Here is a 12,223-nt window from a genome sequence, read left to right as displayed (position 1 = left end):
TTACTAAACACAAACTCATTAGTATAGTAATTCTGATTAACAAATAAATTTAAACCATTAGTGTGATTGTGGTTGTTGTATTCCTGTGGTTTTATCTGTCGATCTGAATCTGTGTTTTGATTGGTCACTCACAGCGCGGGGGCGGGACGAACGGGCTGCTTCATCGTGATTGACATCATGCTGGACATGGCGGAGCGGGAAGGAGTCGTCGACATCTATAACTGTGTGAGAGAGCTGCGATCTCGCAGAGTCAACATGGTCCAGACCGAGGTACTCCTTCCCTCACCTTTGACCTCTCAACAAGCCCTGACACACAAAAGAGAGAATAGAGAAATAAATAAGTAAACAAATTGGTTATAGGGCTAAATTCAGTATTTATTTTATTATAATTTATTTTTAAGTATTTATATTATAGCATTTAAATTAAAATGTAATTAATAATAAATGCAATTGAATTGAACTGTATTTAAATAGAATGTTATTAATAATAATTAATTTATATATTAATATTTACATTTTACAATTGGTTACATTTTTATTAAATATTGTTATATTTATATGTAAAGATTTCTCTTTTTACTATTGAGATGGTAGTAGGGATATATATGGTTCTAGTATAAGAGGCTTTAGAAATGAGGAGGTCGAACAGAAAGCCGTTAAAATTGAAAACCAGTCATAACTGAGATTTATACATCTGAAATCTGAATAAATAAGCTTTTCATCTAGCTAAAGGGCCATATTTGGCCGAGATGCAAATATTTGAAAATCTGGAATATGAGGGAGCAAAAAAATCTAAATATTGATAAAATCATCTTTAAAGTTGTTCAAATGAAGCTCTTAGCAATGCATATTACTAATCAAATTTTTTACAAATATTTACGGTAGGAAATGTACAAAATATCTTCATGGAACATGATCTTTATTTAATATCCTAGTGATTTTTGGCATAAAAAAAAAATGTATAATTTTGACCCATACAATGTATTTTTGGTTATTACTACAGACATAGCTGTGCTGCTTATGACTGCTTCTGTGCTGCAGGGACACATATTAACCTGTGAGCGTCTCAGAAACACTCGATCAGCCCGATGCAGCTGCTTTAAGAGCTGTAATGCGTTTGAGTTTTTATGCTCCTGATGGGTTTCTGCAGCATCTGCTGTCGTTTCTCTCGACTGCATCGCTGCGTTTAATGAACAAATGCTTCAGAGATGATGTCTGCACTGGTATTTGAGAAGCCTGATTCACCCTGCAGAAGTTCAGTGACCTTCAGACGGTGTGTGTGTGTGTGTGTGTGTTTAGCTCGCAGGTGTTTTGGCACGATTTGACACCTGACGGGCACACGTTACCTTTTCACACGCGTGTTTGAACCGTCACTAATCATTCTGGGCGACACACACTCATTAGAGCTCCGCTGCTGATTGCATGCTTTTTAGGCTGCATTCTGATTGGACGCACCACCGGAAAGGTCAGAGGTCACGCCAGATGCCTAATCAGAGAAGCACTGACCCCATCCTCACCATCTAGTCAAAGCGACAGGCCAAGATGCTGCGGAAATGTCACTTCAGCAGTGATTTCCATCAAACGCTCGTCGCATCACGCATGACGACTCGCTGCTAATACAGTTTGATGTTCTTTCTGTTTTACGCCGTCAAAGTCTCTCGTGAAATAAATGAGTGCAATCACAGCGGCATCTGCATTTGCAACGCTGACAAATTCCATGAATACAAAGCAGATGAAGAGAGAAAAGCGGCACAGCCACGGAGGAAATCAAGCTTCAAACTTCTGTGGAAAACTACAGCTGATTCATTATACGGCAATGACCTACTGTACTGTTCAAAGAGTCTCCACTGCTCACCACAGCTGCTATTATTTGATCAAAAATACAGTAAAATTTGAAATATTATTACAATCCCATACATCTGTTTCCTGTGTGAATCTCTGTTAAACTGTAATGTATTTCTGTGATGCACAGCTGTATTTTCAGCATCATTACTCCAGTCTTCAGTGTCACATGATCTTCAGAAATCATTCTGATGATTCAAGAAACATTTCTGATTATTATCAATGTTGAAAAAAGTCGTGCTGCACAATTTTTTTGTGGAAACTGTGATGCATTTTATTTTTCTGTATTCACAGACGAATAGAAGAACAATTTAATGTGTCTAGTCGTTCTGTCATGGTTTGATAGTCTTCAGTCGTGCTGGATCTTGTCTCTTGTGTTTGTCAGGAGCAGTATGTCTTCATTCATGACGCCATCTTGGAGGCGTGTCTCTGCGGCGACACCACCATCCCAGCCAATCAGCTTCGCTCTGTTTACTACGACATGAACCGATTGGATCCTCAGACCAACTCCAGTCCAATCAAAGAGGAGTTCAGGGTGAGACGCGATCGAGACGCTTGATTGTTAATAAAGGCTTTCAGAGCTGATGATAGGAAACACTTTCTGTGTTTGATTTGATTTACAAAGTGCTGCAGTGAAGAAACTGTAAAATATGAGCGTTGTATTGAATATCAGAGCTGCAGAATATTTCAGTTATCGGGACGTTTCAAAGACATTATCAGCATTGATTTGATTAGGCCAGTATTGGAGACTTGTTCATCTGTTTCAAGCACTGAACCGTTCTTCATCTCTTCTGCTGCTTTCACAGACATAGAAACACCAAACTACTCCTTTGTCTTGTTTGTACTTGTTTTCCAGTTCAAATATCAGTAACACTTTACATACTCTTTATGTATAATGCATAATAATGGTATTCATATCTTTTTCATAAATAACTGTAACCAAAGTTAAAATGAATTGTAATATTTAATGGTTTGATTGTTATGTTTTAATTTTATATTTTTTATATTATATTTTCTAAATATATGTGTAAAGATGAATAGATACGTATAATGTTATAAAATTAATTAATAATAATGAATGCATTACAAGCACTATATATGTGAGTGAGTGTATATAAAGTGTTAACCAAATGTCTATATATTTATTCAAAAAGCTAAATTACTTGGATATGAAGTCTTGTTTTTGGAAAATAAAATGCATCAAAATGAAGTGAGTTTATGCTTAAAACAAGAACAAATGTTAGTGAAAAATCTGAAAAAATATTTTTCTGACCTCGTTGGCAGATTCATGAGCAAATACTCACATAATTTTGATTATTATCTTAAGTTGTTTTGCATATGCAACTAAATGTATCATCAGCATAACAGTAAAAGCTAACACCATATTTCCTAAAGATATCTCCCAAGGATAACATGTAAAGCGTGAAGAGTAGCGGCCCTAGTACTGAGCCTTGAGGTACTCCATACTGCACTTGTGATCGATATCATACCTCTTCATCCAGTGCTAGGCTTCATGCATGTATATATTTCTGAAAAAATATGTTATGCTTATTTATTAAATATAAATTATATGAATATAAATAGGCATGTAAATATTTTCAAAATAATGTATGTGTACAGTATGTATTTATACTTATATACATATTAAATAAACAATGCACACATATATTATGTAAAAAAAAAAACTTAAATTTTTTATGCAATTAATGGTTTGACAGGACTAGTAAGAATATATAGATATTCGTACTGTAAAACAAGACAGAAATACTGAAGCAGAGCATCATTTCCTGCAGTGTTTCAGTGGCCGGTTTCACTTCTAAAATGTGAGGTTTAAGTACGAATGCTGTCTATGTTAATTATATCAGCTGTAATTATTTAAGATGTTAATAATGTCAGTGTGTGGTGTTGCAGACGCTGAACATGGTGACGCCGACGCTGCGTGTGGAGGACTGTAGCATCGCTCTGCTGCCGAGGAATCATGAGAAGAACCGCTGCATGGATGTGCTTCCTCCGGACCGCTGCCTGCCCTTCCTCATCACCATCGACGGAGAGAGCAGCAACTACATCAACGCCGCGCTCATGGACGTACGACACCGCACCTCGCTCCTTCTGTCACCACTAAATAAATAGGATTGCAAAAATTAGATTTTGCATGAGGAAAATGGCATGATTTTTGTGACCGTAAACATTTAACCTCAGATTCTCATTATTTTAATAGAAATGCATGATCCTCTTCTGATATTGTAATATAGTGCTAACATGATGTATAAACATTTTGTAATTTAAATCATGCATGCACATATATACACGGCTCAAAGACGTTAAGATGTCCACTTCGAAATAAAAATGTACAAAAGTGATTTTATGTCCATAGAAAGCACATTAAATGTAAGGAAAGTGTCTACAAAAGTTTTTAAGGTTTCAAATAAGTTTTTGGAGAATAAAATGTAAAACTTATATTTATGTAAAAATTAAAAAAAAACATGCTTATTCTGACCTGTGCATATTAAATTTGATTGTTTTAAATAAGTAAAACAATTCTTACTGACAAATGAGCAAAACCCAGGATAGTGGTGAATTAAAGAAAAATAAATTAAAAAATAAAAGTAACATACCAACTAATTAGTATTTGGGGTGAAAGTAATTTGTCTTTAAAATGTCATAAATTGATTTTTGTTGTAAATATGCCTGACAAGATTGTTACACTGAATGACATTTTAGTGGGTCTCTTCTGTTCTATTATGATAGAAATCTTTTTGCTCAGAAAAACAAAAATAAAAATAGAATTAAATGAAACAGAAAACATTTTATATATTTATTTATTTTTGGAACGACAACAAATGAAAATAGTAATGTTTTTATGCTTAAACCCTTTTTCGTCTTTGACCCATGTATGTATGTACATTTATTTATATATTTATTTATGCAAATGCAGGGATCTCTTTCAATTCTCATTAGTGTAATGTGATAGATATCTTTTATTGCATAATTAAATGCAGCACAACAGACACTTACATGTAAAATTAAATTTTACATTTTAAATTGTAAAATGATATGCTAAATGTAATGTCTAAATTATTTATTCATTTATTTATGAGGGTTAAAGTTGTCCAAATGAAGTTCTTAGCAATGCGTATTATTACTAATCAAAAATTAAGTTTTAATATATTTACAGTAGGAAATTTACTAAATATCTTCATGGAACATGATCTTTACTTATAAAAGAGAAATGTATAATTGTTACTCATACAATGTATTGTTGTGATACTGATGACTGCTTCTGTGCTGCAGGGACACATATGCTAAATATAATGTGTAAAATATTTATTTAATTGTTTGTTGTTTTTTTTTAGAGAGAGAGAGAAAGAGAGTTAAATGCATTAAATTGCTATAAAAATAATGTCACAAAAACATTTTCATGATGATTATACATCTGTTTGTCATCTTCGTGTCTCTCGTTGTTCTGTTGCTCACAGTGAGACTCAAACTCTACAGAAACACGTTTGCATTGATCATGTGACAGAACTCCTTCAAGGGCCCTAAGAGACATACGATGCTCACTCACATGAGACTGAGTCCTAAACTCTAAATGTGTCTTATCATACACACTCTTTGTATAATTTGATGTTCCTCATCTCTCCAGAGCTACAAGCAGCCGTCTGCATTCATCGTTACCCAGCATCCTTTGCCAAACACAGTGAAGGACTTCTGGCGTCTGGTTCTGGACTATCACTGCACATCTATAGTGATGCTGAATGACGTGGATCCAGCGCAGGTCAGACCAGTGTGTGTGTGTGTGTGTGTGTGTGTGTGTGTGTGTGTGTGTGTGTGTGTGTGTGTGTGTGTGACGGTGATTGAGATTCGAGTGTGTATGTCTGTGGGGATGACAGCCTTAGGCACTGTCAGAAAAAAACCCATCAAAGAAGCTCAAATCTCTGCAAACACACACACACACACACACACACACACACATTTAACAAGTTAACTACAGTAACTACAGATCATCACTGAATGAACAATCATATGCGATCAATTTCATTTATCAATATCAATATCATCAATATAACACAGTCATAAATGCCAATATTTACCTGCTGATAGTCCAGTCTAGAGGTCATGAAAGCATGAACTAGCTTTTCTGCATCAGAAACAGATAACATGTTTCGTAGCTTGGCAATGTTTCTAAGATGGAAGAATGCAGTTTTTGTAACATGGGAAATATGATTTTCAAAAGACAAGTTGCTGTCCAATATAACACCCAGATTTCTGACTGTAGAGGAAGTAACAGTACATCCGTCTAGTTGCAGATTGTAATCTACAAGATTCTGTGTGGTGTTTTTTGGTCCAATAATTAATATCTCTGTCTTATCCGAATTTAATTGGAGAAAATTATTGGTCATCCAATCTTTTACATTTTTAACACACTCTGTTAGCTTAGATAATTGGGAAGTTTCATCTGGTCTCGTTGAGATATATAGCTGAGTATCATCAGCATAACAGTGGAAGCTAATTCCGTATTTTCTAATAATATTACCAAGGAGCATCATGTATATTGAAAATAGAAGTGGACCTAGGACGGATCCTTGTGGCACTCCATATTTTACTGATGATAAATGAGATGACACCCCATTTAAGTAAACAAAATGGTAGCGATCGGACAGGTAGGATCTAAACCATCTTAGAGCCTGTCCTTGAATACCTGTATAGTTTTGTAATCGATCTATGAGTATGTCATGATCTATGGTGTCGAACGCAGCACTAAGATCAAGTAAGACTAGAAATGAGATGCAGCCTTGATCTGACGCAAGGAGCAGGTCATTTGTAATTTTAACAAGTGCAGTTTCTGTGCTATGGTGGGGCCTAAAACCTGACTGAAATTCTTCATACAGATCATTTGTTCTGCAGGAAGACAAGGAAGAAAATGTAATATGCCCCAGTATAAGTAATATTTACCTACAGATGTTTATACCAAACTTTTTAAGACATGAAAAAGCACATGACACATGAACACTAATGACAAACATTTAGTCAAAGTATTGAATCAATTCATTGAAACATTGATTCATTTGAACTGATCAAACTTAGCAACTCTACTGAGGTTTAAATGAGATTCTGTTAAATAATCATTTCATTTTGATTCATATGCACCTATATAATAACAGAAATTACACAGAGAGACACTGATAGATGAACACTGAAGAACACATTTCACCGACATTTAAATCTAAGCATTGATTCATTGAAACAGATGGTTGAAGTGATTCACTGAAAGGTATCAAACTTGTGAACACGAGTCATTTCTGTCAGTTGTTCATCTGTGAGTGTGTTTACAGGGTTTTGAGTGAGTTTATGAGTGGAAGTGGATGTTTTTCCATACACACAGACACACACACAAACACACACAGACACACACACACACACACACACACACACACACACACACACACACACTAACAGACACACACACACACACACACACACAAACACACACAGACACACACACACACACACACACACAGACACACACACACACACACACACACACACACACACACTAACAGACACACACACACACACACACACACAAACACACACTTTACATGCTGAGTAAACTCTTTTTCATCACGTATTCTTTCACAAAAACACAACAATGGCAGCCGGTGGCGAGCGAGGCCGTCAAATAGAGGATGATGGGAGATTTTAATGGATAATAAACACACACACACACACAGATAATGTCTGTCAGTAAATATTTCAAAGCATTTATGCTGTTGGAGAGATTCTGGGTTTCTGCTTCAGTTTGCCAGTTTATTTCCTTTTGAGTGTTTGACTCTCTGTGTGACACAAACAAAGGGCTTACACTGGTGTGTGTGTGTGTGTGTGTGTGTGTGTGTGTGTGTGTGTGTGTGTGTGTGTGTGTGTGTGTGTGTGTGTGTGTGTGTGTGTGTGTGTGTGTGTGCAGCTGTGTCCGCAGTACTGGCCGGAGAACGGTGTTCATCGTCACGGGCCGCTGCAGGTGGAGTTTGTGTCGGCGGATCTGGAGGAGGACATCATCAGCAGGATCTTCCGCATCTACAACGCTGCACGGGTGTGTTTATTTTAATTATTTTTTTTATTTTTAAATGTTTATTATTTATCTTATTCATTTTTAAAAATATAAATTATTAATTTTAGATATTAATTTTAATATTTTTATAATATAATTTGCTTTTAAATATATAATTTTAAATATTTCTTTAATGTTATATTTTATGTAAGCATTTTCTAATTATGTAATTAAATTTTATATTTTTATTATTTAATTTGTTTTTAGTTGTGACATGATTATTTTCATTTTAAAATAATTTATTTTAATTTTATGATTTTATTTTAGTAAGCATTTTTTTATTCATTTAATTATTTAATTATTATTTTACTCACTTATTTTAAAATGGTGTATTTGTTGTAATATTTACATTTTGGTGATTTAAATTATTTTATTTTGATTATTTGTATTTTAAAATGATTTATTTTTCTTTTATATTTTGTATGTTTTAATTCATTATTATCTTTCCCAAACACCAGCTGAGAAACCCTGATGCGGCAAATAAAAATCCTTTATGAAGGAATGATTTCAATGGATTATTTTCTCTGTTTATTTGGGTCTTTATGGACTGAAAACAGAAAACCAGGTGTTTCATATAAAATTAATGAATCAGACTAAATCAGTGTAAAACCAAATCCACCTGTAAATGGCACAGCACTGTCTCTAGCAGCCGACACACACACACACACACACACACACAGACACACACATACACACTCACACACACACACACACACAGAATCTCACATAATCTCCTTAAACGATCAGAATGGTCACCTGTGACATCAGCTGAACCTGATGCAGAATTAACCAGTGACCTCTGTGACCTCGACCCGACCCTGACCTCAGAGCCATGACAACACACACACACACACTCACACACACATTCATGATGACTGTAGCCAGTTTGACTTGTGAAGTTTTAATTCTGAGACGGTGTGTGTGTGTGTGTGTGTGTGTGTGTGTGTGTGTGTGTCAGCCGCAGGACGGGTACAGGATGGTGCAGCAGTTCCAGTTTCTGGGCTGGCCGATGTACCGCGACACTCCCGTCTCCAAACGCTCCTTCCTCAAACTCATCCATCAGGTGGACAAATGGCAGGAGGAGTACGACGGAGGAGAGGGACGCACCGTTGTGCACTGCCTGTGAGTATCACACACACACACACACACACACTCACACACACTCAGCTTTTCTAGAATGAACATTATGGTTACCATGGTAAATTTTCGGAATGATTAGTAATATCAGTGGAGCACACAGGTGCATCAGACTCCTCCCACAATCCCATAATCCTCTCCGATCACAGCAGGGACCAGATCATCATCATCATCAGAAGCAGAAGGCCTGTGATTGGCTGCTGCGAGTGTGATGTGAAGAGAAGAGAAACACTCCCATCTAGTGGCCAAACCCTCTCACTGCACCACATCAGATAAACACATCTGCAGAGGCAAAACAATCCACCGAAATATGAACTGGTTCCATTTCTAGAATTACTTTAAAAATACAATTTGATATATATTATTATTTATCAACAAAAAAATATACAGGGATTTTTAAAACTAATATTATTTATTGTATTTATTTTATGGATTTATTAAACAAAAAACGAATACTTTCTTGAAGTCTCCATAAATAATGCATTATAAAAGTATTTAAATGCATAAATTATGGCTATATAATGCCTTCTATGATCTCACATTTAATTATAACCATAGTTTTAATACATTTATAATAGTTATAATACATTCTACTTCTTGTTTATCCATTGTTTTGCCTTTAAAAAGTATAATTCAGTAAAAGACATGGAAAGAATTTCATATGTAACAGAACCTGAAAACATTGTAATGCATTTTAACTTTAATTATACAAAAAAACCATTATAACATACATTATGAAATCCTTTGAAATGCATAATTTTTGACAGTTGTAAGTAAAGCACGGTCTTGATCTGAAGTGTGTTTCTGTGTTTCTGTCAGGAACGGCGGCGGTCGCAGTGGGACGTTTTGTGCCATCAGCATCGTGAGTGAAATGCTGCGGCATCAGCGCTCGGTCGACGTGTTTCACGCCGTCAAAACCCTGCGGAACAACAAGCCCAACATGGTGGATCTGCTGGTACTGAGCGTCATCACAGCCTACCACCACATAACACACACAAATAAACCTATCTTTGCAATTTGAATATATTTGAATAATATTAACAAAATTATTATTCAAATTTTAAAAACTCATTTAAAATATTAACAAAAACTATAGAATTAAAAGAAAGTAACACTAGCTTCTCTATTCTTTTTCTCTTCTATCTTTCTTTTTGTTCCTTATATAATTAACCCCTTGCTGTGTGTACAGTGTGCGGCTGAGTCTTGTGTTGGTTTTGATTGCTTTCTTCTGTCTTCTGCAGGATCAGTACAAGTTCTGCTATGAAGTGGCTCTGGAGTATCTGAACTCAGGCTGACAGAGCGACGCTCCACGTGTGTGTGTGTGTGTGTGTGTGTGTGTGTGTGTCGCTCGTATATCTTTACAGTGAAGCTTCTTCTGTCTGGATGCATCAAGCCTGTGAAGAGCACACTGGCGTTTCTTTTCTTCATCGGTGTTGTAACAGAGTCTTTTCAACTGAAGGAATTCACAAGCTTTGCACGACCAGATCCTCATGAATACATTAATGAGCCTTGAATATTAATGAGGCGAGTCTGCTGTGATTGGCTGAAACGCTCCTGATGTTTAAACCCGGTTGGTTGTTGAAGGAGACACAAGTGTGTTTTGGTGTAAATTGTGTAACATGTGAAATCTCATAATATTCGGAGGAATGAGGTCACGGCTGTGATCTTCATCATCATCATCATCATCATCATCATCACTGATCCAAAGCTCGTCATCGCTCGCTCTTCACGCATCCGCTCCTTTGCTTTTATGGTGTTTTTAATATTGTTTGTTTATACTGTAAATATTGGAGGTGTGCTGTGATATTTATTCAGGACAATCATCTTGTACTGTTCTTGACTTCATATTGTACATGATCAAATATACTGAATGGATCAACAAACGTCTGCTTGCTAATAACTCTCTATATGTATATATGTATATGAACTTGTTTACCTGTCTTTGCTAAATGTCCGTGTTGGAAATCTCTCCCAGGGTGAAATCAGTAACACTTTACTTGAAGTCTTTATGGATTGTGCATTATAAAGGTATTCATAATGTAAGTTGTAATGCATTCATAAATAACTGTAACCAGAACTGCATCGTGATATTTGAAGGTTTGCTTGTTCTGTTTTAATGCATTATACTTTCTAAAGGTTTAACTATGAATAGATAAGTGTTATAACGCATTATAACTGTGGTTATAATTATAATCATGGGATCATTAAATGCATTCCATAATCAGTGCATTAAAAACACTTTTATAAAGCATTAAATGTATATAAAGGCTTTACGTAAAGTGTTATTGTGAATTTATAAAAATTGCATTAATATCAAAAATTGTTCCGTTAACATTAATGCACAGCGTTACATAATTTGTTACAGTAAAACAGTAATGTAAACACAACCATTCAATGCACAGATGACTTCAGATAAAAGTCGTCATTTCTGAAAAATGTATTAAAATTAATGGAAGATTTTTTTTTTTTTACTTTTTGAGTTAATTTCTGACCCCACTGGCAAAACTTGAATTAATTTTTTTATTTTTTTTATTATTTTAATATATCTTGGTTTAAAAAAATGTTAGATATTACTACGGGAAAACCAGACAAAAACAGTGATGAAGAAATGAACCGTAATTCTTCCAGTAATAATAATAGCACGTTTATTCAGAATGACCTGGTCTTTAATAATGTGCTCGAAATATTACCATAAAAACATTATTTATTCGGTTTCTCGTGAAATGTTTAATTTCTGTAACGTTTCATTCGGGTGTTTGTCTAAAGTGTTTTAAACGTTACTTGTTTCAGAGAACATTTAAGAGTTAAGTTCTCGTGATTTTTGCAACATGGTTTAATGGAATATATATGGAAGCTGTTTCCGACATCATAATAAAAAAGCTAATTGTGACTTTTTATCTCATAAATCTGACTTTTTTCAGAATTGTGAGAGATAAAACTTGCTATTCTGAGAAATAAACTCACAGTTGCACGTTTGAAAGTCAGAATTGTGAAAGAAAATAGCCAGAATTGTGAGAAAAAAATTTAGAATTATGTAAAAAAAAAAAATCTGAATTGCAAGAAAAAGTCAGAATTTTTTCAAAAAACGTCATAATTGCGTGAGATAAAATTCACAATTGCGAGAAAAGTCAGAATTAT

The 12,223-nt window shown here is 35.0% G+C and overlaps 1 protein-coding gene across 2 annotated transcripts in view; it reads left to right on the top strand.

The window, feature by feature from the left end:
* LOC132095935 (receptor-type tyrosine-protein phosphatase mu-like) overlaps nt 1-11,387 on the top strand; it is a 165,764-nt gene extending 154,377 nt beyond the window's left edge. For both annotated transcript variants that reach the window (XM_059501024.1, XM_059501023.1), the window contains 8 exons: nt 135-270; nt 2,228-2,377; nt 3,754-3,927; nt 5,486-5,617; nt 7,805-7,930; nt 8,907-9,070; nt 9,905-10,040; nt 10,327-11,387. In XM_059501024.1, coding sequence (XP_059357007.1) covers nt 135-270; nt 2,228-2,377; nt 3,754-3,927; nt 5,486-5,617; nt 7,805-7,930; nt 8,907-9,070; nt 9,905-10,040; nt 10,327-10,380 — 1,072 coding nt within the window. In that variant the 3' untranslated portion in view covers nt 10,381-11,387. The remainder of the gene's footprint in view (nt 1-134; nt 271-2,227; nt 2,378-3,753; nt 3,928-5,485; nt 5,618-7,804; nt 7,931-8,906; nt 9,071-9,904; nt 10,041-10,326) is intronic.
* The last annotated feature ends 836 nt before the right edge of the window (nt 11,388-12,223 follow it).

The sequence above is a fragment of the Carassius carassius genome, chromosome 20 (genome assembly GCF_963082965.1).
Source record: "Carassius carassius chromosome 20, fCarCar2.1, whole genome shotgun sequence".
NCBI classification, from domain to species: Eukaryota; Metazoa; Chordata; class Actinopteri; order Cypriniformes; family Cyprinidae; genus Carassius; species Carassius carassius.
The sequence above is the reverse complement of the archived record's forward strand: the minus strand, read 5'-3'. Positions and strand labels throughout refer to the sequence as shown.